Source organism: Pagrus pagrus, assembly GCF_965226575.1.
Source record: "Pagrus pagrus genome assembly, chromosome: 22".
NCBI lineage: Eukaryota > Metazoa > Chordata > Actinopteri > Spariformes > Sparidae > Pagrus > Pagrus pagrus.
The window spans coordinates 1246873-1270452 of NC_140204.1; the positions used below are offsets into that span (position 1 = coordinate 1246873).

Below are 23580 nucleotides of genomic sequence, written 5' to 3' on the forward strand. Positions count from 1 at the left end.
CGCAGGACATGAAACAATAGTTTATAAATGTGTCGATGAATGTGTCTCTGTGATTGTGCTGACCTGAGTCTGCAGTGAGGTGTCAGATCTTTAAGATGTGTTTGAGGTTCATCATGAATCTCTGACAGCTTCAAACTCACATCTGGAGTCTGTGTTGGAGAGACAAGCGGTCACTTTGAGACACAACTGTCAGTGAAGGCATCATATTCATGTGATCTCCATCCTCAGGTGTCGCTTCACATGTGAAGTCAGCGCGTTGCTGCAGTTTGTTGTGACGTTCAGTTAAAACGGACTCGATCAGCTGATCAGCTGCAGTCAGTGCAGAGGAAACCACAGCAGGGTGAGAGTCGGCCAGAGAGGAAGGAGGAGGGTCTGACTTGATGTGAGCATGAAGTGATGAAGTGTAGATGTCATATGAGTTAGTGTCAGGATGGAGGAAACACGTCTGCTGCGTCTGCTCTGTAAGTACACTCAAACATCAGCTGATGTGTCTCTGAGACACTGTCCTCCTCTGTGTGTCCTCTCAAACCAACCCGAGTGTCTTCTGTCTTTAGTTGTGACGTCCCTGCTGAGCGGCTCCACACACCAAGGTGAGGAAACTTCTTGTGTGACTGATGAAGAGTGATTTAGTCCCTGACAGCACAGTTAGTGTTCAGGACGCTGTTTATGGAGGGAAACAGTCTGCAAACACAATAAAACAGTGAAAAGTGTCTGGATGTCCACAGACTGGACGCTGAAGATAAATGTGCTGCTATAAAAACCAAGTCATTGTGAAAGCAGGACTGCACACGCAGCACGATGCAGCAGCTGACAGAGAAAGTGGAGAAACAACACTGACATGTGAGACACATGAAGTCAGATCTGCTGTGTGTTTGACACCAACTCTGAGAGTTACATTTAAAACATGAGGACACTCAGAGCCTGAAACACAGAGGAGATCAGTGCACTTCAACAAGGTCTACAGAGACTGTAAGAGGACCAAGATACACTTCTGTCAAAGCTGCACATTATCATCTTTAACCACATCTCTCTGTCTCGTCCTCCAGCCTCTCTGAAGATGAGTCCTGACAGCTCTCAGCTGTTTACAGGACAGTTTGTCTCTCTGAGGTGTGAGGAGGACGACAGCTCTGGTGGATGGACGGTGACGAGGAACACGACTAGAGACACCAGGACTCAGTGTGGACGTGACTGGGGAAGAAGAGCTGGTTCCTCCTGTAACATCAGCGCCATGAGGACATGGTTCAGTGGAGTTTACTGGTGTGAGTCCACAGAGGGAGCAGCCAGTAACAGCATCAGCATCACTGTCTCTGGTAAGATGAGGCTGTTGTAACTCCACCAGGTCTGAACACTGAGTCTGTCTTCACCTTTTCACTTTGGCTGAGCCTGAGAGAGACAAAGACAAGAAGACAGACAGGTGACCTTCAGGAGGCCAACAACACTGGCTGGAGCACTGAGTCTGCCTCCTCAACATGTTTTTAATCTGTCAGTCTGAGATGATTTCAACATGTAGAGATGATAAATCAGGTCAATGTGCCAAATGTTTCTACAGAGAGCTTGTTGTGATGAAGTGTTGCTGAGGACAGGACAGGACAGTGAGACTGGTTGTGTGAGTCAGAGGATCCATCAAGCTGAGTTTGATGCTGTGAAATCAGACTTTAAGCTGCCGATGTGAGCAGCACACGTCTGTGAACACACTGTCTGTTTCTACTGACACAACATCACCAGACTCCCTCAACAAATGTAGCGATTTAAGAGTCGCTGAGTGACCAGAAACTCAACAAACTTTGTGAAACGACGACGACAAATTCTGAATGATTGGAGCTTCTTGTGGATTCAGCAGTAAATGAGCAGCTGTCCATATTGTTCATGAGTTGTGTTTCAGGGTTTCAGAACATGTTTGTCTCTGTGTTGAGGTGGAGCAGTGATCCTGCAGAGTCCTGTCCTCCCTGTGATGGAGGGAGGTGATGTCACTCTGACCTGTACAACAGAGACCTCCAACCTCTCAGCTGGTTTCTATAAAGATGGCTCCTTCATCAGGACTGAGCCTACAGGTCACATGACCATCCACCATGTTTCCAGGTCTGATGAAGGCCTCTACAAGTGTAACATCAGGGGTCATGGAGAGTCTCCACCCAGCTGGATCACCGTCACAGGTCAGGAGGTTCAGCATCAGACAGCCTGTCTCCAGAGTCAGTGTCATCATCGTATGTTTAACATTTCTGTGTTTCATACGTAGCAGATATGTTAAAACTTTACACGTCTTTATGTTTTCAGTTCATGTGTTGTCTTATAATACCACAGCTGGACAACCTGACATCTTGTTAAAGTATAACATTCAACCCATCGCTTGATTTATTCACCTGTATATAAAGTAAGTGGGGCTCAGGCTGACACAGAACAAGAGGACCAGACCAGACAGGAGCAAGTTCACTGTCTGAGTTTAACCTCGTTACTCTCTACAGTGAAATGACTCAATGAATTCATCTAATTTCTGTTGCTGATGACAATCTTTTCTTCATTTTAGAGAAACCTGCTACGACAACTTCTCCTTCACCCTCCTCTCCTTCAGCTCCTCCTCCTCATCCTGTCCCTGTGTGGTCGATTGTTCTTGCTATTCTAAGCTCTCTTTTCCCTCTGGTTCCTCTGGTTCTACTGGTTCTACAGGTGAGCCGGCTCACCAACAGGAAACCTAAAGGTTAGATAAATAAATGAAATCATAACTTGTGTTTCTCATGATGTTTCCCAGCCGTGTGCTCAGTTCACTTCTAAAGAGGTGAGAAATGACCAGAGTGAAGAAACAACAGTGTTGACGTTCTGTCAAAGACGTCTCTGTTCTGTATTACAGACATGTCTACTGAAGTTAGCATGCTAACCAGCTAGCCCCGCCGTCTTCTCACAGGACCCGCCCTACTCCTCCTCTGATTGGTTGTGTTCTCTGTGCTTGACTCAAACTGTTGACTCACAGCAGCCTTGATTGGGCTTCGCCTCGTTAACTCATCGTCAAACACACTTCATTCAAACTGGACTCAAACTGAGTCACAGTCACCAGAACAGTGTTGGTTTGTGTCCACAGTCACCTCTGGTTCTGTCCAAATACATCCTCAGTGCACAGAGTAACATTTAGCTCCATGGCTAACTGAGCTACATGCTAACAGCAGCTAGTCACTGTAGACATTGAGAATAGTGAGCAGCAGTTAGCGGTTATGTTGCCTCCTATAGATTTTCAAACTACAATCAATCAGTTGATGATTGACAGTTGTTGATAAATGATCTCACTCTCTCCGCCTGCAGGACATTACCTGCCCGTCTCCATGGAGATGGCTCCTCCCAGCCAGGCTGAGCAGGGATTGGCTGATGACTATGATGATGTCATGGCTGCTGTCACCACAGAGCATCACCTCTGAGTTGATCCAACGTGTTCTCCTTCTTCTTCAGTCACGTTTCCTTCGTAGGAGCCAGAACTCTTCCTGTGGAGCTGCTCACCTTCTAGGTTCTGTTGTTGTGGATCCTGCTGCTTCTTCTTGTGAGACCCGCCCTCCTCTCCCTCTGATTGGCTCGTCTCTGTGGCTTTCCCACCAGAACTCTTCCTGTGGAGCTGCTCACCTTCTAGTTTGACGGGTCGACTGCTGATTGGACTCTTGTGTTGTTCATTGAGTGAGTTGTGTCTCTCAGTGAACTCAGCTCGATGTGTTGATGTTCTGATGGTGTCCAGCTGATCCACTTTGTGTAAAGTGTTTCTGTAGAGACCTTCAGTCATGATCTGACGCTGAGAATGATCCTCTGTGACTTCTGACGCTTGATTTACTTTCTGATCCTCAGACTTTGTGATGGTTTCCAGGTTTCTGTGACAGTATTCAAGGTTTTCAATGTGGTGTCAGACCTTTGGACCCGGCTGTACCTGAAATGTTGAGCTGCACATTAAACAGACTTTATCCTTCAGTATCATTCAGTGTGTTCCCTTCAGCTCTGTGTCCACACACCCTGTTTCTGTAACATCAGAACTGATGACCAGAACAAAGACTTCCTTTAAGTCCACAAACAGAACAATGTTCATGATTTTAGATCCTCGCTGCATTTTCTGCATCAGACTGACCTTTAATATGAAGATTATTCATGTTTAGTTCTGATCTCTACACAAAGACAGCTTCCTCTTGAGTCCAGTAAACTGTGAGCTGAAGCTGTGAGGTTTCTCACGACACGCTGCTCGAGCTGTTTATAGTCTGCGGTTCAGTTTGTTCTTTATCTGCACTGAAGGGAGGAGTGTGAACAAGCCGGGTTTTCCATCTGACAGCTGAGCTGAACCGACAGAAGCACACGAGGAAAATAAGAAGTGAGACCAAAGTTTATTGATGCTGCAGAGAAATAACAAGAACGCAGTCCAGTGGCCTCGGTTCAACAGGAACATGTGAATGAAACAAGTGTTGTTCAAGACAACTGCAGGAGGAAATGCAGGAACTGACGGACTTAAATGTGACAGCTGTGAGGAGTTACAGCAGATGGGGCACCAAGTGAAAGAGTCTGGTCCACCATGAAGCCCTCTGTGCCACAAAGTCCAGCTCGGTGTGAAGGACCACCTCTTCATGAGCTGACTGACCCTCTCTGGTTGGGGGACCTGGCTTTGAACAGGAGCCTACAAGGCAAAGACCAGCTCGTACCACAACTTCAGCCCATGATTTCAGATCCGGTTACAAACAGTTTATACTGGTGATATTACTGGAGTTCAGTTCGGGAGGCAGCCGCCATTCCAACATTAGGCCCTAATGGTCAGAATGGCACCACTTAAACCTTTAATGAAACATCCCATCATTCGGACATTTTTTGCCTCCTAAGGTCAGAATGGTGATTTATTTCTTTTTTAAATGTCTTGCCATTCCGACACATCTTTTAAAAGGGTTATGGTGAAACTTTGCCGGAATGCCGGGACGTTCGCATGTCGGAATGGCGGTATGTAACCTTTGGGAACAGCCTGACTTTCCGAAACCCCTTCCAATTACTTCCCAATATGGTTCGGGTCAGGGGGTCAGGGTCAGGGGTCAGGGGCTAGGGTCAGGGGTACCACAATAGCCTTTTCGGAATAGCGGGGTCTTTAGAAAAAATGAGAAACCACCATTACGATGAATGGAAGTCTATTTTCGGAGCAGCGGGTGTAACCTAACCTCCTGTCAGCTGATTGGCTGATGATACAGCGCTGTATAAACGGTCTCTGAGCGGACACACTGACCGAAGGCTCCCGGCAGCTGTAATAACGTCACTTTGGCGCCATCTTCTGTCGAGCGACGAGAGTGTCGTTCCTCGCCAGCTGTTTCTAGCCGGACCGCATTCGTGCGTGCACCAGCGCAACATCCGCTCCAAACATTCCCGCGTATTTTTCTACCGGTAACAAGACTTCCGTGCGGCGGTGATGCGGAGCTAGATCCTCGGAGACAATGGAGGCTGAGAGCGGGGCCGGCTCCAGCAGCATGTCCAAAGCGGAGATCCTGAGGGGGGTCGTGGCGGAGAAACTCACCACGGCCGCGCTGGAGATCTTCGCGGTGGTGGAGAGAACCGTGGCCGGGTACGAGGAGGAGGCGTCGGGGCTGAGGCAGGAGATCGACCGGCAGAGCCGGCAGCTGGAGCTGCTGCTGCAGCCGCGGGTCAAACTGGAGAGAATAGGTCGGTGTCGGTCCAGTGGTTCGGGTTAACACTGTGTTCTCACATCACGCACCTGATGACGAACTCGCTTTACAAAACACTCAATCTAAGGTTCGTCTGCTGAGGCTGCGACCTGCAGACATGTACTGACAGAACCGAACAACTGGATCATCACTCATCAGTTCGGCGTCCAGTCAGAATAACTGCTCCATTTAAAGCGTTTAATATAGAGCAAATTGTCTCTGAGTCCAGTGTTGTATGATTTCATAAAGTATTGTAGTTTAAAAGACCTCATATTCAGATAACACGAAGTAATAACTTATTCATGTGAAAGGGTTCAGTGAGGTCCATTCTGGTGTGACCATCTCGTTTTAACTGAACCTCTCGTCTTGTTTCTGGTTCTGGTTCTGGTCCAGATGATGAGTTTCCTGTCAGTGAGCCGACAGCTGGAGGAGGACCTGAAGAGGAGGAGCAGCACAAACCTGAGCCCAGTACGTTTAAACCGGCTTTAACTCTGTTTTACACCACAGCACCAGACTCCCTTTAGAAATGTAGTGATTTTAAGAGTTGTTGAGTTAAAACAAACAGACTCTTCATTATTTGTTCCTTCTTGTAGATTCAGTAAATGTTCCACCTGAGCTTCTCTCTGTCTTTGAGGAGAAACATGGTGTTCGTCAGGAGGCCGAGCAGCAGATACATGTCTAACTAATGAATGTGTGCAGGTGAGGAGGACGAGAGCCTCGGCCCCGTCTGCTTCCCCGAGGCTCAGGTGGACGAGGAAGACGAGGAGGATCAGGAACGTCTCACAGAACCAGAATATGAAGCAGCACCGAGGTTTACAGTCACATTAACACAGTTATCGCTCACAACACGACATTTAAAACCAATGAGTTGTTTGTTGGTTTAAAATTCATCACGGCAACAAAATCTTTGAGCTTATTAACAGCTGGTCAGGTTAAGATGATGATGATAAATACACAAACAAGCCGTCCTCACTTCTGTAAGGTTGTGAAGACACAAAATAAAAGTTATGAGTGTAGAATAATAATACAGGAGCAGGTTTGACCTCCAGCCAGGTCAAAGATCAGGTCAGATTAAGTCGGGACGTTTCATGATGTCGTTCGCCTGCTCAGGTTTGTGTCTGACGCCATCTTGTCCTCATGTCTCAGGTTACTGACTCCCACAGTTCAGTCTGAGGGGAAGAAACGTGGCACACCTCGGATTCGTCAGTCACAAGACCACATCGACCTCAGGATGCGCATCCTGGACGACTCTCAGATCAAAGTGCTCTCAGTTGAAGGTACGTTTAAGCACCTCGGATCTCCAGTGAGGACGTTTCATGCGCTGTATCCTGGTTTCTGGGTCAATGTTCAAGCGTCATGACGCAGCAAGTGATTGTATAGTGATTGTACTCTGTAGTCTGGATCTCCTGCCACGTGTCCGTCAGCATCCTTCAGGCTCTGTGCTTCAGTGATATCACTGATGGGAGGAGATCCCGGGGCAGACCCAGAACTCACTGGAGGATTACATATCTCATCTGGGCTGGGAACGCCCGGTTGCTTGAGAGAGAGAGTGACATCTAGAAACCCCTGCGGACCTGCTGCCACCCGACCCGACCCGACCCGGGATAAGTGGAGGACAATGGACAGATGTATCTCGGTCTGTCCCACTGCAGATGTGAGGATAGAAGATACAAACAAAGATGTTTTTAGAGAAATGAGAAGCCGCATCAGCTCAGTCAGATCAGCTTTTAATAACGGTGGCTGAGATCAGAAAGTCTTGTGGAGTTTAAAGCACCGGAGCTTCTTGATGGCGGACCGGAACAACACCGGGTCGAGAGGAGCGGACTAATGAAGTGAAGGTGGATGCACCTGACGTATTTCTTCAGCCATGTGCAGTCGAAAAGCTCAGAGTTTATTTCCTGCATCCACAAAATGTTGTGACTTTAAGACGTTTCTGAACTGAAGAACTCGTCTGTGTTTCAGTGTATAAGAAGTACCCGGTGCAGGAGCTGAGGTGTCCTCGTGGCCTGCAGGAGGAGGACTTCCTGGACCTGCTGAGGTCCACCTTCCCTCAGCTGGCTGCTCAGAAACCGTTTGACGTGCTCACATCGGACAGATCGAAGAGACTCCACCCGCTCAGACTGGAGACCCTGACGCCAGAGGAGATCTACCAGAGCGTCAGGTCCACGGGGCACTCAGCCCTCTACATCCAGCTGAAGGTATGTCGTCCTCAACGCGTCTCAGCTTTATTCTGAGGAATCACTGATGTTTTGGTTGTTTGTGGTTTCGTCCTTCTCCTTTTTTTGTTGTTTTCGCTCATTGATATTAATATTTCAGTGTCGGTCATTTGAGAGTGAAGCTGCTGTGTTTCAGACACAAGAGGAGCTGAAGTCCACTGATGAAGAGTTGAATCCGTCACAGAGAAACGATGCTGCCGCTCGTTCTCCATCCAGTCCTGATCGAACCAGGTGAGACGCAACAACACAACTGCAAGAGATAAAAACTCAGCAGCAGAGAAACATTAATGTCCAGACTGCAGCTGAAACGACTTCATCCTCGTGTCATTAACCTGCTTCCGATATTATCTTTCAGCATATTTTCACCCAGAGTTCAGCCTGACAGGAGAAAACCTGGCAGACCTCGGATCAGTGAACCACAGAACCCAGTACGTCTCAGGGTCCGAATCCTGGAGGACTCTCAGGTCGATGTGCTCACACCCTATGGTAAATTTAATCAGCCAGTAAAACTGCACTAGACTCGGACCAGTATAACGCTGAGTGTCGGCCTGGTTCATCTGCTGAATGTGGTTTTTGTGTGTCAGCGTTGCAGAAGTTTACCCCGCGGGAGCTGAGGTGTCCTCCTGGCCTGCAGGAGGCCGACTTCCTGGACCTGCTGAGGTCCACTTTCCCTCAGCTGGCTGCTCAGAAACCTTTTGACTTCTTCACGATCGACCAATCGATGAGACTTCAGCCACTCAGAGCAGAGACATGGACGCCGGAGGAGATCCACAGGACAACTGGGCGTTCAGGTGTCTACATCCGGCTGAAGGTACTTTAACCACGGGGTCAAGTTCTGATCTCTACAACAGTCTGAACTTCTGGTTTATACCATCGAAAAGTAGAAGATTTGGTCTGAATGAATCATAACTCATCGAGGTCTCGGCTGAAGATTCAAGATTAATTTAATGGTAAAGATTGTTTAACGAAGCTTCAGCTGTAGTTCCCTGAACTACAAACACAAAAGACCCAAAAAACTAAACAGACAGATAATAAACAACTTATTTATCATCAGCCTGAGGAGTGAAGCTGCTCTGTAGTCTGGATCTCCTGCCGCCTGGCAGCAGGTGAACAGACTGCGGCTCTTTACCTTCATACATAATTCAGTACGTTGGTTTTTCCTGACAAACATTTTCTATCAAGCATCAGTATTTGTTTTGATTTTGGAAACGTGACCTGAGAATCAAACTCTTGTTTTAGCGTCCTGACGAAGTCCAGACGGCCGAAGATCCTCAGCAGAGACGAGATGCTGCTTCAGGTTCTCCGTCCACGGATCAGCTCGGACTGAACACCAGGTAAACACACAGAGCTGCTTCTCACTGTCGATAACGTTACACCGACTCTTCTGTTGTTAACTGGCTCCTGATCTTCATCTTTAATGTCGCCCAGAGTCGAGTCAGACCGGACGAAGCCCGGCAGCCCTCTGATCAGTGACCCGCAGAACCACGTAGATCTCAGGATCTGCATCCTGGAGGACTCTCAGATCGATGTGCTGTCACCCAGCGGTACGTTTATCAATAAAGTTTAACTTTTGATAAAACAACACACTTGAATATTAAACCCCAGTTGGTTTATTTCTGTGTCAGTTTTCAGTTTCAGAGTGTCCCTGTTGTGTTTCAGTGTACAAGAAGTACCCGGTGCTGGAGCTGCAGGTCCGTCACGGCCTGCAGGAGGCCGACTTCCTGGACCTGCTGAGCTCCACCTTCCCTCAGCTGGCTGCTCAGAAACCTTTTGACCTCTTCACATCCGACAGATCGAAGAGACTCCACCCGCTCAGAGTGGAGACTCTGACGCCAGAGGAGATCTACCGGAGCGTCAGGCTGAACGGAGCAGGAAACTCCGCCCTCTACATCCGACTGAAGGTACTTTGTCTGATTTCTGGGCTTTTTACACATTGACAGGAAGTCCTGATGCTAGCGGTGACTTCTGAGGATGCTGATGTTTGATTTGAAAACAAAACTCTTCCAGGCTGAAGATGACGTCTGGGAGGAGGAGCTTCATCCTGCCGATGCTGTCGAGGATTCTTCATCCACTTCTGATCAAACCTGGTTGAACACGAGGTAAATCATGTCGACGTCCAGCCTGAAAACATCCAACCGTCTATTCTCAACGTGACGTCTGTAACTCTTTGTTCTGTCCTGCAGCTCAAGGTCACAACATGAAGACATGGAGTCAGAGAACGAAGAAGATGGTGGATCGAAGTCAGCCGTCGGCCGTCTCTGGTCTCTGCTGGTCCTGTCTGAGGGCAACGGGGACGGAGCTCCAGTGAGTGATGACGACTGGAAACTAGACAAACGCGAGAATCATGTGAGGGAGAAAGAACCGAAGAGGACGACGAGGAGGAAGAAGAGGAAACTACGGCTCAAACCGAAGGGATGGAGACGACGGAGGCAACGGACGCAGCCGCCAGATTCTGATCCTCTGTCCTGTAAAGTCTGCCGAGCCCAGCGCAGGTCGACCAACATGTTGATCCGACACGCCTGGAGTCACGTGGACGACCCAGAGAGGCTGTGTGGAGTGTGTGGGGAGCGTTCAGAGTCTGCAGACGAGCTGAGGAACCATCTCCACGGTCACCAGAAAACACACCGCTGTGACATCTGCGGGAAGTCTTTCCTGACCGTCATCGGCCTCAGCGGACACGTCGCTCACCACAACGGACAGAAACCGCACAAATGTCAGATTTGCCACAAAGCGTTTGTTCACGCGTGGGTGCTGAAGAGTCACATGAGGACACATACGGCAGATAAGCTGCTCAAATGTGATCAAAAGTTGAACCACAGAAGTGAGAAGCTGCGCCGCTGCTACACGTGCGGCAAAACCTTCAGCAGCCTGGAAATGTTGTCCAAACACCTGTCGACGCACTCGGTGGCTGAGATGGCCAGCGGAGCGACGTTCACCTGTCAAATCTGCAGCAAGACATTTAAAGTAAAGCACACGTTAAAGGTCCACATGAGGGTCCACACCGGGGAGAAACCGTTCTCCTGCTCGTTCTGCGGCAGGTCCTTCAGTTACAAACACTGTCTGAGGAGACACATGAAGACGCACGACGACGCGTCGGACGGCGGCGAGACTGAAGCTCCCGTTCAGATTCTGTCCGACAGACTAAACGCCTCTAAGAGTGTTAAACACGTGCGGTGATTTCAGACGGTGCTGTTCTGTTTGCACAACATGTTTTGTTGTTAGATGTGTTGAATGTGTTGCAGTTTGGTTGAAGGATAGAAATCCACTGAAACGACCGAAACCAACGACGCGTCTGAGATTCAGTCGCTGATGGTTTCTGGTCTTTTCGTGTGAATTAGAAACTCCAGACTTTTAGTGTCGTCGTGTTTTAAATGTTCGTCAGCAGAAGTTCATGTGACATGTCCGGCTCACACTAAATGATTTATTTTTATTGTAGGAAAAACGAACAGCATTTAAACTTCAAAGGTTTTCTAAACTCAGATGTTAGACGTAGTTCCTCTTTTTTTAAAGCGTAATTATTTTTACATTTGGTTGAAAACATTGAACTGAAAACTCAGATAGTTTTGCTTTTATTGACATTTGTTTCATTGAATCCGGGACTTTCACCAACAGTCAGTGTTTGTTCAAAAAAAAGAAGAAGTAAGACGTTTGTGAATGTTGTTTTTAAATACAGCACTGATTCTGTTGTTCAGTCGTCTCGAGTTTTGTTTACCTGTTGTTGTTGTTTTGAAATGTGAGATATTATTGATTACGCACAGAGTTAATGACGTTCATCACAGTGGAAGAAAGTAACCAAATACAACTTTATAAACAGGATCATTTACTAAAAGTACCAACAGTAAATAAACTCATGCAGAATATTGTTATTATGAACCAGAAATAAGTTAAATTCCACCAAAAATAATCTTAATTCTCAGGAACATAAACACCCGACGATGGAGCGTCACTGCTGCAGTCAGGCTGATAAACAGGAGTGAAGATTAATCCACTCTCTGTATTTATTTCACTTCGCATTTTCCTATTTTTATTTATGTCAACATTTTCTTTTTACATTGCATTTCTGGTTTTGGCCGCTTCAGGCCTCCGTAGTCACAGGCCTTTAAATAGTTTTTACAACACATCTTTGTTCTTGTGAACTTAAATATAAGGTGCTGGTTGTTTGGCGCCATCGTCCGATTGAGACCGTAATTACAATCTGGATGTTAAATAAATACATTTAATATAAAATTAAATAAAACATTTTAATGAACGACATCGTGAACCTGCGGACACTCGCTTTGTTTTTGTTTCTCGCCGGACGCCATTTGCAGCCGGACCGACACCCGGAAGAGCACCCGTCCGCGCAAATGTGCGAAGTTATTCTGCATCAAATCAAATCTGCGGGAGAAACTAACGATGTTTTACTGGAAGAGCGGCGGCGGCGGCTCGGAGACGCTGGACGGCCTCAGCAACATGTCCAAAGCGGAGATCCTGAGAGGAATCGTCACCGAGAAGCTGACGACGGCCGCGCAGGAGATCTTGGCGGTGGTCGAGAGGACCGTCGCCGGGTACGAGGAGGAGGCGTCGGGCTTCAGACGGGAGATATCCCGGCAGAAGAGGCAGCTGGAGCTGCTGCTGCAGCCTCGAGTCCGGCTGGAGAGAAAAGGTGAGCTGCCGGATGAAGTCCGCTGCAGTCACAAACGCTCTGAGGATTTGTGGAACTTCATTTAAAAAACGACTCATTTAAGGTTTGTCTGCTCGCGGACAGACCTGCTGACGTGCGATGACAGAAAGTGATCACTCGCACACATTTACATGATGTGACTCATCAATCGGCCTGCAAAAAGTTCTTTTAAATGGAGTCATAAAGTCATAGTCCACGTTTAAATCAAGGCCCTACTGTCGGGTTATTCATAATTTGACTGCATGTGATTACCGCAAACCTGCCGTGTTTGTTATGGGCTTCTGTGTGATGTCTCTGCAGTTTCAGCACTTTGTGAAATATTTATTTCATTTTTATTAAAAGCCCGGAGCCGAGAAGTAGAAGCAGAAGAGCATGAGGTGGTGGTTCTGAGTGAGGAGGAGGAGGAGCAGAACCCACAGCAGACAGGTGACACGTCACTCTCCTCTGACTTCATACGAAGTTAGAAAACAAATCAGTCATTCAGGAGAAAACCTGCTTAAAGGTGCAGTGTGTAAGATCTGGTCTGAGTTAACATACACGTGACCCGGTGTCGACTCTGTGGGTCCAGGTGTGGAGGACACCGACAGTCTGGGCCTCCTGTGGTACGACGACTATGACGATGAGGAGGCCGACGGTGGAGATGAAGGGCAGCGACCGGAGACGAGCTTCAGACGGAGACGAGAAGATCTGAAGGACCCGGATTATCAGATAAAACCAAGGTGACAGAACCGAGCCCGTCTCTGAGTGACGTAGAGTCACGTGTTTAACATCTTTACTGACCTGCTGACGATCTTCATCCTGCAGGTTAATGTCCCCCAAAGGCCGGTCTGACAGGAGGAGGCCCGGCAGACCTCGGGTCAGTGACGCACAGAACCATCTGGATCTGAGGATCTACGTCCTGGAGGACTCTCAGACTGATGTGCTCTCAAAAAGAGGTGAGTTCACACTGAGTCCACTCACAGCGTCTGTACAGAGGCTGGATGATGATGATGATGATGATGATGATGATGATGATGATGAGGATCTCTGGTGTGGGTCAGTGTTTCAGAAGTGTCCGGTGCAGGAGCTGCAGGTTCCTCGTGGCCTGCAGGAGGCCGACTTCCTGGACCTGCTGAGGTCCACCTTCCCTCAGCTGGCTGCGCAGGAACCGTTTGACTTCTTCACCTCGGACAGAACGAAGCGACTGCAGCCGCTCAGACTGAAGACGCTGACGCCAGAGGAGATCCACCGGAGCATCAGGCGGAGCGGCGCCGGGAACTCGGCCCTCTACATCCGACTGAAGGTACTTTGGCTTCATGGTAATTAATCAATAAATGTGATTCTGGACTTCAGATCAACTTGTTAGTAAAACAAACGAATGAGTCGACCTCTAGTTTAAAACATCATCAGCTGTTTGTGTTTATCTACTGAAGCAGTGACGTCATCAACGTGAGACAAAGAGTTATTTTCTGAAAGTTTTATCAGCAGCAGGTTCGATCCAGACGAGTTTCTGCTGATTTAATTAGAGTCTGTTTGTTTTCGCAGACCGGAGATCCTCAGAGCAGCTCTGAAGACCTTCATCTTCCACACAGACCAGATGATTCTCCGTCCAGCGCTGCCACAACGTCAGCTGATCGAACACACAGCAGGTAACTCACCGCTGACACACACACACGTTCAGAGTCCAACAAGTTTGTATGTGAATTAGTTTCCTTGCTTTGGTCCAAGTGAAGCTTGTGTCCGAGTCGGGATTTGAACCACCAACCAGGTTCTGGTCTTGTTCCGATCATCTCTCAGGTTATCGACTCCCAGAGACTCGTCTGAGAGGAGGAAGCGTGGCAGACCCCGCCTCGGTGAAGAACCGACCCACCACATCCTCAGAGTCTGCGTGCTGGAAGACTCCCAGTCCGACGTGCTGTCCAGAGACGGTGAATATAACACGTGGTTCTGTGTTGAGGCCGTCCAAAAGACGGTCCAGAACTGACGGTCTGCTCTGTTTCAGTGTTACTGAGGTCGTCCATACAGGAGCTCCGGTGTCCTCGCGGCCAGCAGGAGGCCGACTTCCTGGACCAGCTGAGGTCCGCCTTCCCTCAGCTGGCAGGAGACGACAAACCTCTGGACCTGTTCAAGTCGGACCGGAGCAGGAGGCTGCAGCGGGTCCGAGTGAAGACGCTGACGGCGGACGAGATCTACAGAACCATGAAGCCCATCAGGGTCGACAAGACGCTCCTCTACATCCGACTGAAGGTACGACGGAGTGTCCAACACGTCTTACGGCACAAAGTCAAGTTCAGACCCGTCAGAACATTTTATAAATGTGATAATAGATAATATTTAATGTTGAACATGAACAGAAGTTAAATTAACATCAGAGACGTTTTCCTGATTGTTTGTCTGCTGTTCTCTCTTTATTATTAGAAATCAAATCAAATAATGTTAAATATAAATAATAATATACTTGTGGTGAACTTGTTCTGAGCTCACTGGTTTACGATCCTTCAGGTGCTTTAATGTATTTATTTCTGTATCTTGTGCGGAAAGTTGTTTCTTTAAAAAAGTGACGTGTGAACAAACTGTTGCAGACCGGAGAGGAAGAGGAGGATGAAGAGCTTCAGCTTCAGCAGCGAGACCATGAAGCTGCTGCTGTGCTGATAAAAACTGACGACGGACTCGACCCGAGGTGATTTAAAAAAGGATGCGAGTTCACTGGTGTCAGCACATTTTTCATGTTTCGAAGACGGATTGAAACTCAGATTTTAATTTTGTCTCCAAAAACATTTATTCAACAATTCAACAACATGTTACAGCGTGGAAACAAACGCAGTGAACGTCTCTGTGGTGGAAAGTAACTAAGTACATTTACTCAGCGACTTCAACAACAGGTCTGAGATGTTGTCGTTGCTCTGGTGATTTATTTTCTTGTGACCGGAGAACTGGTGGAAAAAAATGTTGCTCAATTTGTTTCCATCTGAAACTCGTTAGTCTGAAGTTTATCCTGCTTTTTTCCACCAGTTCTCTTAATAATCACAGAGAGAAAACAGTTTAAATGGATCATCAGAAGAAAGTAAATCTTCACTTGTCCCCTCAGGGCTTCTGTACTGACATCAGCTGTTTGCTGCCACTGCACCTCGTTTAACACTAAAACTCACAAACCTTGTTTGAGAGTCGCACAGTTGAGGTTTCACGTTGTGTGTTCTGTGATTCAGGTGAAGAAAAACAATCAGTTTCATGATTCAACATAAAGACAAACATTAACTTTCCACGTTGTCCCTCGCAGAGACGACGTCCTCGCCAGCAGCTCCACATCACAACGCCAGGTCGTGGAGACGGAGGAAGCCGAGGACGAAGACGCTGCTCGGAGCCGCGTCGACTCCAGCGATGACGATGACAAAGACGAGGCGCTGGACGAGGACGACGACTGGAAACCGGATCCTGCGCTGCTGTCGGCGAGGATGAAGAGGAAGCGAGGAGCCAAGATGTCCGCCGTGGAGGGGAAGGTGATCGTGAGCAATAAGACGCCGTGTAGAGTCTGCGGCGTGTCCTACAGGATTCTGGGTAGTCTGATCAAACACGCCTGGAGTCACGTGGAGGAGCCGCAGTGCGTCTGTGGAGTGTGTGGGCAGCGGTTTGAATCTGTGGACGAGTTAAAGGGACACATCAGAAACTATCAGAAGACTCACGACTGCTCGTACTGCGGGAAGTCTTTCCTCACCATCACCGGCCTCCACAGCCACACCACGCTGCACACAGGAAACAGACCGTTCACCTGCGACGTCTGCAACAAAACCTTCGCCTACCTGTCCAGCCTGAGCGTTCACCGCTGGGTCCACGTGGCCGAGAAGCCGCACAAGTGTGAGTTCTGCCCGAAGGCGTTCGGCCTGAAGGCTCAGCTCAGAGCCCACAGGAAGGTGCACACGGGTCGGGACAAGTACCACTGCAACGTCTGCGGGAAGTGTTTGTACGACCTGCGCTCGCTGACCCGCCACAAGACCACTCACTCGGGCGAGAGGCGCTACGGCTGCGAGATCTGCGGGAAGCGTTTCAAACTTCCCGGCACGTTGAAGTCGCACGAGAAGATCCACACGGCGAGAGACCGGCCGTACCTCTGCGACATCTGCTGCAAGACGTTCCTGTCAAACTGCGGCCTGACGGCGCACATGAAGACGCACAGCGGCGAGCGGCCGTTCATCTGCATCATCTGCAGCAAAGGCTTCATATCCAACGGCGAGCTGAAGGCGCACATGCGCGTGCACACCGGCGAGGCGCCGTACGGCTGCTCCGAGTGCGGCCGCTACTTCAAACGCAAGACGCACCTGAACAACCACGTGAGGAGCCACCTGGGCATCAAACTGTTCGTGTGCGGCGTCTGTGGGAAGGCGTGTTCTCGGCAGGAACACCTGACGGTCCACATGAGGACGCACAACGGAGAGAGACCGTACCAGTGCTCGGTCTGCGACAAGGCCTTCACTCAGAGCCACTGTCTGAAAACACACATGAAGAGCCACCAGGGGGAGGACGAGCCGTTCCTGAACGCACCCTCGTCCTGAACGCACCTCGTCCTGAACGCACCCTCGTCCTGAACGCACCTCGTCCTGAACGCACCTCGTCCTGAACGCACCCTCGTCCTGAACGCACCCTCGTCCTGAACGACGTCTACTAGCCGGTTCTGACAGAGGTGAGACGAGGTGGACCTGATGGATCTGAAACTCTTCTTTCATCTCACGACGGCTGATTTAAATCAGTTTTACCGTTTTAGGAAATTTTCTTTTATCCAGAAAACATTTAAGAACTTTGATCTTTTGTTGAAGAAAAAAATATTTCTGTAGAAAAAAAATAAAAGTTTGGTTCTGGTTCCAAAAAATGTCAAAAACTTTTTGATAGAAAAAGAAACGAAACCATTTTTAAGAAACAGTTACCTGATTACTGAAATGCCAAATTTAACGAGTTGAATAATCGTTTGTTAGATTCACGATATTCTCCTGATAATCAAGTTTAAAACACTTAAACACACTGGAATCACTTTAAAGTTCAATAATGTTCAGAAACAAATGTTTAATTGCAGCTCAGAGAGGAAACATTTGTTCTAGTGAAAAACAATCAAACTGATTTTGACACAATCTGCGATTAAAATCTCAGATTGTCTCTTTACTACGGAGGCCCTGAAGGGACAAGTGAGGACAATTTCTTTCTGATCTAAATTGTTTTCTCGCCGGTGAAAAAATGTTTTGCAGGAAAAGATTCTTAAATTAGCTTCATGTTTTAAATTCCATCTGTGAAAACGTGAAAAAAACCCAGAATTTTATTTTTAATTTTTAGGAAAAAACGAAATTGTTTGTTTTTGTTCAAATCATATTTACGACCTTTGGCCAGAAAAATCTTTCCTCCTTAATTTTATCAATCTGCGAAAAACAGGTGAAAGAATTTTTCGTGTGTGATCGAGTTGAGAGAAGAGTTTTGTTTTTTAGGTCAAGATTATTTTTAGATCAGTGAAAACGTAAAGAAAAGAAAAGAAAAAATTCGGGATAAAACCTAAATTATTAGGTTAAAGATTTTATTTTATTTGTTTGTTTTAAAGTTTTCAGAATAATCAAGAAAACTTTTATGTGAAAAAAAGAGCAGAGTGCTTCGACTCTGTTGGATCTTAAACTGTTACAGAACGCACAATTTGAAACTCGTTGTTTTTGAAATACTAAAAAATAGTAGGTTTTCCTTTCTGTTTTAATTCGGATGAAGAGCGGTGAAAACACATTTCTCCTGGAAGGTTTTTTATTCACAGATGGGTTAAAAACAAATCAAGTTATAAAGATATAAAACTTATAAAGATCCTGCAAAACTTGTTTTCACCAGGTCTCAAGTCGTTTTTCTTCAAATCTTAAAGTTGACTTGTTGATGGAGAAAAAAAATAAATTAGTCTATTAACAGAAAATAATAAAGAAAAGTTTTTGATTATTTGTTGCTATAAAATAGAAATTAAAAAAGTATTTGATTACTTAAATTTAGATCATTTATTTTGGGTTTGTTGCCAAAATTGAGGTTCAATAACGACACCACTTTATAAAAAGTCCTAATTTTTATAGATAATGAAAGAAAAAACGTGCTGAAACGATTGATTAGTTCAAACTTTGATCTTTGATTGTTTGAGATTTGAACAAAATGACAGAAATCTTCTGTTTGAAGCCTTAAAAACAAACATTATGAGTTTAACGAGACGAGGTGACGGATCCAGTGAGCAGAATTAAAACTCACGTTAAATATCTGAACTCGAGTCGTCCTTCGTGTTGTATTTACTGCCTGGAGCTCATGTGAACTCGTGGTTGTGAAGAATCGAGCTGAAACTGTACAGCCATTTGTTTCTTACATTTTTACTTGATTTCTTACAGCGTTGGTTCCACTCGTCTGTTTTCTTTGCTCGTTTCACTGTTGCCATAAAAGCAGGAGCAGATGTTTAAAACTGTGTACGCACAACCACAGAAACGTGCAGACGGAGGTTTCTCCAGGTTTATAAAGCGCTGGGTTCGCCGGGTGGTGTTTTATAAATCTGAGTCATTGTGGAAACGTTTGCATCATCATCAGGACGATCGATGATGAATCTTTAGAGCTCATGTTGACATATTTATAAGTTTATAAATGAGCCTCAGTGACATTTTACCGAACTCACAGCAAGTCGTGAGGCTGAAAACGCGTCACCGGCGATGTGACGTCATGTTTATTTTGCAGTTGAGTTGCAGCGATTCTTCAATTAATAACGTGGTCGCTCATGCAGCCTGGCTCCAGTAGTTCACCACGCTGCATTACCAGACACCTTTTGTGTGTACACATCGTTTATTCATCTGGCCCCAGCTGTGTTTTTTAATGTTGCGTTCAGGGCAAGTGGGAAATGGAACATTTTCTCAAAGTAGTTTGGATTTAATCAATCTTTAAAGGAACAATTCACCCAAAAAATGACCACAAAACATTCTCCGAAACAACTGAAGCAGCTAGAGACTTGTTTTTAAACAAGTCTCTTTCAGACAGGAGCTTCTATGCCCACCCTCGAGCCGACAACAGCCAATGAATGATTGTTTTAAAATGTAAAAAAAAGTTTTATAAAATGGCTCCTCGCAGCTCGTCCGCTGTAAAAGTCTCATGAAGCCCCGAGATCTCTTTTTTTTAGGCTGACCGTCACTCGTTAGCGTTAGCAGGTTGGTTAGCATCCTGTCTGAGGGTGTAAATCGTGTGCTCACGCTTTCAGTGTAGCAGCTATAATGATCACACCCAATGAGCTGCGAGGAGCCATTTTATGATCTTTTTGATGTTACATGAGAAAACTTCCAAATCCCAGGTGTTCCTGAATGCAGCATGTGGTGCCTTAAGGTGCATGATTTCGTTAACATGTATTCTTCAAATACTAACAACAAATATGTGTTTTACATTCTGACTTCTGCAGCTAAATGAAGAGCTTAACGTACGTTACTGTAACTAATGTGAGTCTGCTTGTTTGCTGTAAACGTGACCAAAATAAACACTCTGTGACAAAAACAAACAGGTGTTGTTGTTGTTGTTTCAGTGTTGTGTTGGTGGTTCGGTGAACAGAACAACAGGAAGCGTTTATACGTACGTTCAGTGTTGACGTGCGTCTTCAGGGCAGCTCCAGCATGTCGTGCTCGGCCAGGATCCTCTGAGTTTGTGCGTGGACGAGCGTCAGGGCGTGGATGATGACGCGCAGGACGGGCGTGGCCTCCCGCTGGCTCTGCACGCACACCAGCTGCAGGAAGTAGCGTCTGTCCGGGAGAGCGAGGAAGACGAGCTCTGCGGCCTGACGGAGCAGCCAGGGGTGGTGGGGCGCCAACGCCACCTTGTAGGCGTCTCTGAGGGAAGAACATGAAAATGATTCATGTCGAAGCTACTTAGAGACTGTTTCCAGTCAACTCATGGAGCTAACGTTGGCCTAACAGTGTGACCGGTTCCTTGAACGCACCGCGGTCTCTCGGTATTTACCTGCTCAACTCTCCAGGTGTTCTGTATCGTCCGTCTGCGTCCGGTCCTTCAGCCAAACCCTCCAACATCAGCTTCAACCACAGCAGAGATCGATGCAGCCGCAGCAGCGTCCGGCAGCCAGAATCCGTGCGACGGGAGAAGTCGACCACGCCTGCTTTTAGCTCCGCCTCCACCATGGATCGAACCGAGCGATACGCCTCGAGGGGAAAATCAAGAAGATCAGCAGCAGATCAGATCATTTCACATCATCCAGACGTGTTTGTGACTCTCCTCTCAGCCTCACCCCAGTTTTCAGTCCAAATGACTCTGGAGTTTGTAGTCCAGACTGGTCAGGTGGACCACGTTTCCCATGAGCCTCTGCGCTGCGTTTGAGTGACAGCTCTCGTATCAGAACAACCTTTTCCTTCACTTTCTGAGAGAAGAAGCTGACCATCGTCCCGAGAGACTCCATGAAACTGAAGCAGAGGAAAAAGTGAAGAAATTAATCTGAGAATCATAAAATCAACGCGTTTAACAAGCTAACGTTAGCATGTCCAGTTAGCCCAGGTAGCGTATCTGTTTCGTACTGTAACTACGTTTGTTTGTGGTGTTTCAGGTATTTTCAGTTCAAATACTGAAGCTGATTTATGATCAGGCAAACTTTTGATTTGTGTCACTCAACAGAAATTACCAACGTTTAAATAAAATAAATAAATTGTGTGGTAGAAGTGATAGATGTTTAGGTGGATACCACACACCCAGCAGCTAGTTAGCTTAGCATAACTGTAGATATTTCTCAGTATGACACCATCAGCTCTAAAGCGTGTACAAGGTAACAAACAGACACTGGAGTGGTGGGTTTGAATCCAAACTTTTTTTAACCAACGATTTTAACCGTTGGACAGAGCCATGCTAGCTGTTTCCCCACGTTTCCAGTCTTTATGCTAAGCTAAGCTAAGCAGCTGCTTCCCAAAATGTTGAACTGTTCCTTTAAAAAGGTTGTTGTGGTGCGTACTTGAGCAGCTGATCCCAGCTCTGCAGGTACGCCTCCAGCAGGACGTCGTCGGCGTCGGCCAGGCTGGACTTCAGATGCTGCAGCAGACGCCGGGCCTGAAACGATTGGCCGGGACACTCCTGGAGGAGGGGCGGGGCTCCGTCAGGCTCCGCCCAGCCCTCAGGCTCCGCCTCAGGCTGAAAGAAAGTGTAACTGAAATATGAGCCGGCGACGCAGTTTAGTGTCCGTGCATCAGTTTCTTCATTTAAAAATGTAAAAATAAAGATCTTTAACTAAGATATGCAAATGTGTGCGTGGTTGTCTTACCTGTTGCCGGTGAAAACTCAAACATGGCTGCCAGACGCTGCCACAGTCTCCGACCCCGCCCTGAGCTGAAGAGACACAAGCTAGTTAAAAAGTGTTCATTTATTTCATATGATGAAGTCACATCTGCAGACCAAGACGCCGCCGTCGCAACAGGTTTCAGGGGATACACGAGTACACGTGCAGTAAATAAACTGCTCCGGCCCTTTAAGAGTAACTGACATGGCTTAAAGCAAAAGAAAATCTTTTTTCGAGCTGCAGCCAAGTCATATTCCCAAATTGTAATTTGTGAAACATGTTAAAGGGCATTTTACTCGACACATGCTAAAAAAAATACGATTTACAGCCTCAGCCAACACCATGTCCTCTAATGCAGACATCAAGTTTAAATATCTGACCAACAGTGTTTTACAGGAGGATCTGAACAGCTGTTCTATTCACACTTTAAACGTTTTTTGTAATGTATGAAATCAAACTGCGTCTTTATTTTTGCCGAGCTTCTCTCAAGTTTTACTCTTTCAAATAATCAACCATCTACAGAACTTTTCAGTACGATATTTTTCTACTTCTTCTTCTCATCATCATTATCATTAATTATTATTATTAATAATATTGTTTAAAGAGAGCCTCTTATCGTTTAACAGAAAAATACATCATACAACCTTTCTGTCATCACTAACATACTGTTAATAATCAAAGAAGCTCTGAGGCTTTGTTCTATATGTTTTAAGTTGGATATCCGACAGACATTCACACATTTCAAGTGCACCCGTATTACAGACTTTACAGTAAACACACGGAGAAGACGGCTACAGCGTGTACCGACTTCCTGTTTTCAAAATAAAAATGTGGGATATTTAAAGCAGATACTGTGTTTAAAGCTATTGAGAAGCTATTGAGCTAAAATGCTAATATTTACATATAAAAATTAATAAAAAATAATAAAAAATAATTAGAGATGTAAAATGTAAAATGTAAAAACAGGAGGCGTATCTCATGCAGCCAGTGTAGTTACATGATCCCGCACTGAGGGAGAGTCAACGAGTGAGACAGAGGAGGAGGAGCCAAGATGGCCGACAGTGAGGGAGGACACTCACGTAGCCAGAAGGAGCCGAGGAAGAAGAGCAGAGCCAACATGGCCGACAGCAGCAGGTAGCGAGGCAGCGTTCTCCGTCTGTGGAAAACCATGGTTACCACAACACACACACACACACACACACACACACACACACACACTCACTCTCCCTTTAACTCCTCCAGTTAAAACACACACTCGTCGTATACAAGCTTTCTTCTGTCATCACACACATCGCCACAGGTTCACACACACACACTCAGGACGACCTTTGAACTTGACCTTCGTCCTGCAGCCTGTTTTATCTCACACACACACACACACACACACACACACACACCTATATTAGCTAGACCAATTTCCCGACTTCCTGAACCCGAGTCATGACGTCTGAACTGCTCGGCTGAGACTAATATATCTTTTCCAAGGTTGCACATTAACACAGCTTGCATAACAAAAAGAAAATCATGGGAGGGCGAGTGCAACTAGAAATACAGCTGCACATGTAAAACTGTGACAAAACCAAGAAGTACCTGCTGTGAATGTTAGCAGGAGCAGCAAAGTCACAATGAACTCAACATCTGGAAGAAGTTGCTTTGGGTTTTGGTTGTAGATGTCCAATAGTCGATGTAACTGTCTTTTGCTATAACTTGGTGGGGCCGGATCGTGTGAGGGCGGTCCTGGTGCCCGGTGCTGTTGGAGCTGAGCCTCTAAATTCA

General features: G+C 46.6%; 4 protein-coding genes across 4 annotated transcripts; 3 read left to right on the plus strand and 1 right to left on the minus strand.

The window, feature by feature from the left end:
* Positions 1-430: 430 nt before the first annotated feature.
* Positions 431-3340, plus strand: LOC311251795 (uncharacterized protein; the record flags this gene model as incomplete). The annotated part of the gene is made up of 6 exons (XM_084344438.1): positions 431-461; positions 555-590; positions 1047-1310; positions 1914-2153; positions 2622-2664; positions 3292-3340. The coding sequence occupies 6 exons, from the start codon at positions 431-433 to the stop codon at positions 3338-3340; spliced, it is 663 nt and encodes a 220-aa protein (XP_084200564.1).
* Positions 3341-5324: 1984 nt separating this feature from the next.
* On the plus strand, positions 5325-11561 carry LOC311252172 (uncharacterized protein). The gene is made up of 13 exons (XM_084345095.1): positions 5325-5652; positions 6048-6122; positions 6354-6465; positions 6801-6931; positions 7617-7852; positions 8007-8101; positions 8226-8356; positions 8455-8681; positions 9110-9204; positions 9299-9414; positions 9530-9771; positions 9878-9969; positions 10054-11561. The coding sequence occupies exons 1-13, from the start codon at positions 5427-5429 to the stop codon at positions 11045-11047; spliced, it is 2772 nt and encodes a 923-aa protein (XP_084201221.1). The 5' UTR covers positions 5325-5426; the 3' UTR covers positions 11048-11561.
* Positions 11562-12186: 625 nt separating this feature from the next.
* Positions 12187-20065, plus strand: LOC311251203 (uncharacterized protein). The gene is made up of 10 exons (XM_084343559.1): positions 12187-12515; positions 12876-12959; positions 13102-13252; positions 13338-13468; positions 13574-13815; positions 14058-14161; positions 14310-14440; positions 14515-14759; positions 15095-15192; positions 15790-20065. The coding sequence occupies exons 1-10, from the start codon at positions 12266-12268 to the stop codon at positions 17057-17059; spliced, it is 2706 nt and encodes a 901-aa protein (XP_084199685.1). The 5' UTR covers positions 12187-12265; the 3' UTR covers positions 17060-20065.
* Positions 16057-22974, minus strand: gltpd2a (glycolipid transfer protein domain containing 2a; the record flags this gene model as incomplete). Its single annotated transcript, XM_084344439.1, has 7 exons — positions 16057-16145; positions 20110-20359; positions 20490-20686; positions 20773-20944; positions 21484-21659; positions 21790-21854; positions 22884-22974. 6 exons carry the CDS (start codon positions 22972-22974, stop codon positions 20131-20133), a joined length of 930 nt encoding a protein of 309 aa, XP_084200565.1. The 3' UTR covers positions 16057-16145; positions 20110-20130.
* Between the last annotated feature and the right edge of the window lie 606 nt (positions 22975-23580).

Coding starts and splice junctions, on each gene's coding strand:
- LOC311252172 (XM_084345095.1), top strand. CDS start 5,427: ATGGAGGCTGAGAGCGGGGCCGGCTCCAGCAGCATGTCCAAAGCGGAG. Junction 6,123..6,353: donor GCAGCACAAACCTGAGCCCA/GTACGTTTAAAC, acceptor GAATGTGTGCAG/GTGAGGAGGACGAGAGCCTC. Junction 6,932..7,616: donor CAAAGTGCTCTCAGTTGAAG/GTACGTTTAAGC, acceptor TCTGTGTTTCAG/TGTATAAGAAGTACCCGGTG.
- LOC311251203 (XM_084343559.1), top strand. CDS start 12,266: ATGTTTTACTGGAAGAGCGGCGGCGGCGGCTCGGAGACGCTGGACGGC. Junction 12,960..13,101: donor GCAGAACCCACAGCAGACAG/GTGACACGTCAC, acceptor CTGTGGGTCCAG/GTGTGGAGGACACCGACAGT. Junction 14,760..15,094: donor TCCTCTACATCCGACTGAAG/GTACGACGGAGT, acceptor AAACTGTTGCAG/ACCGGAGAGGAAGAGGAGGA.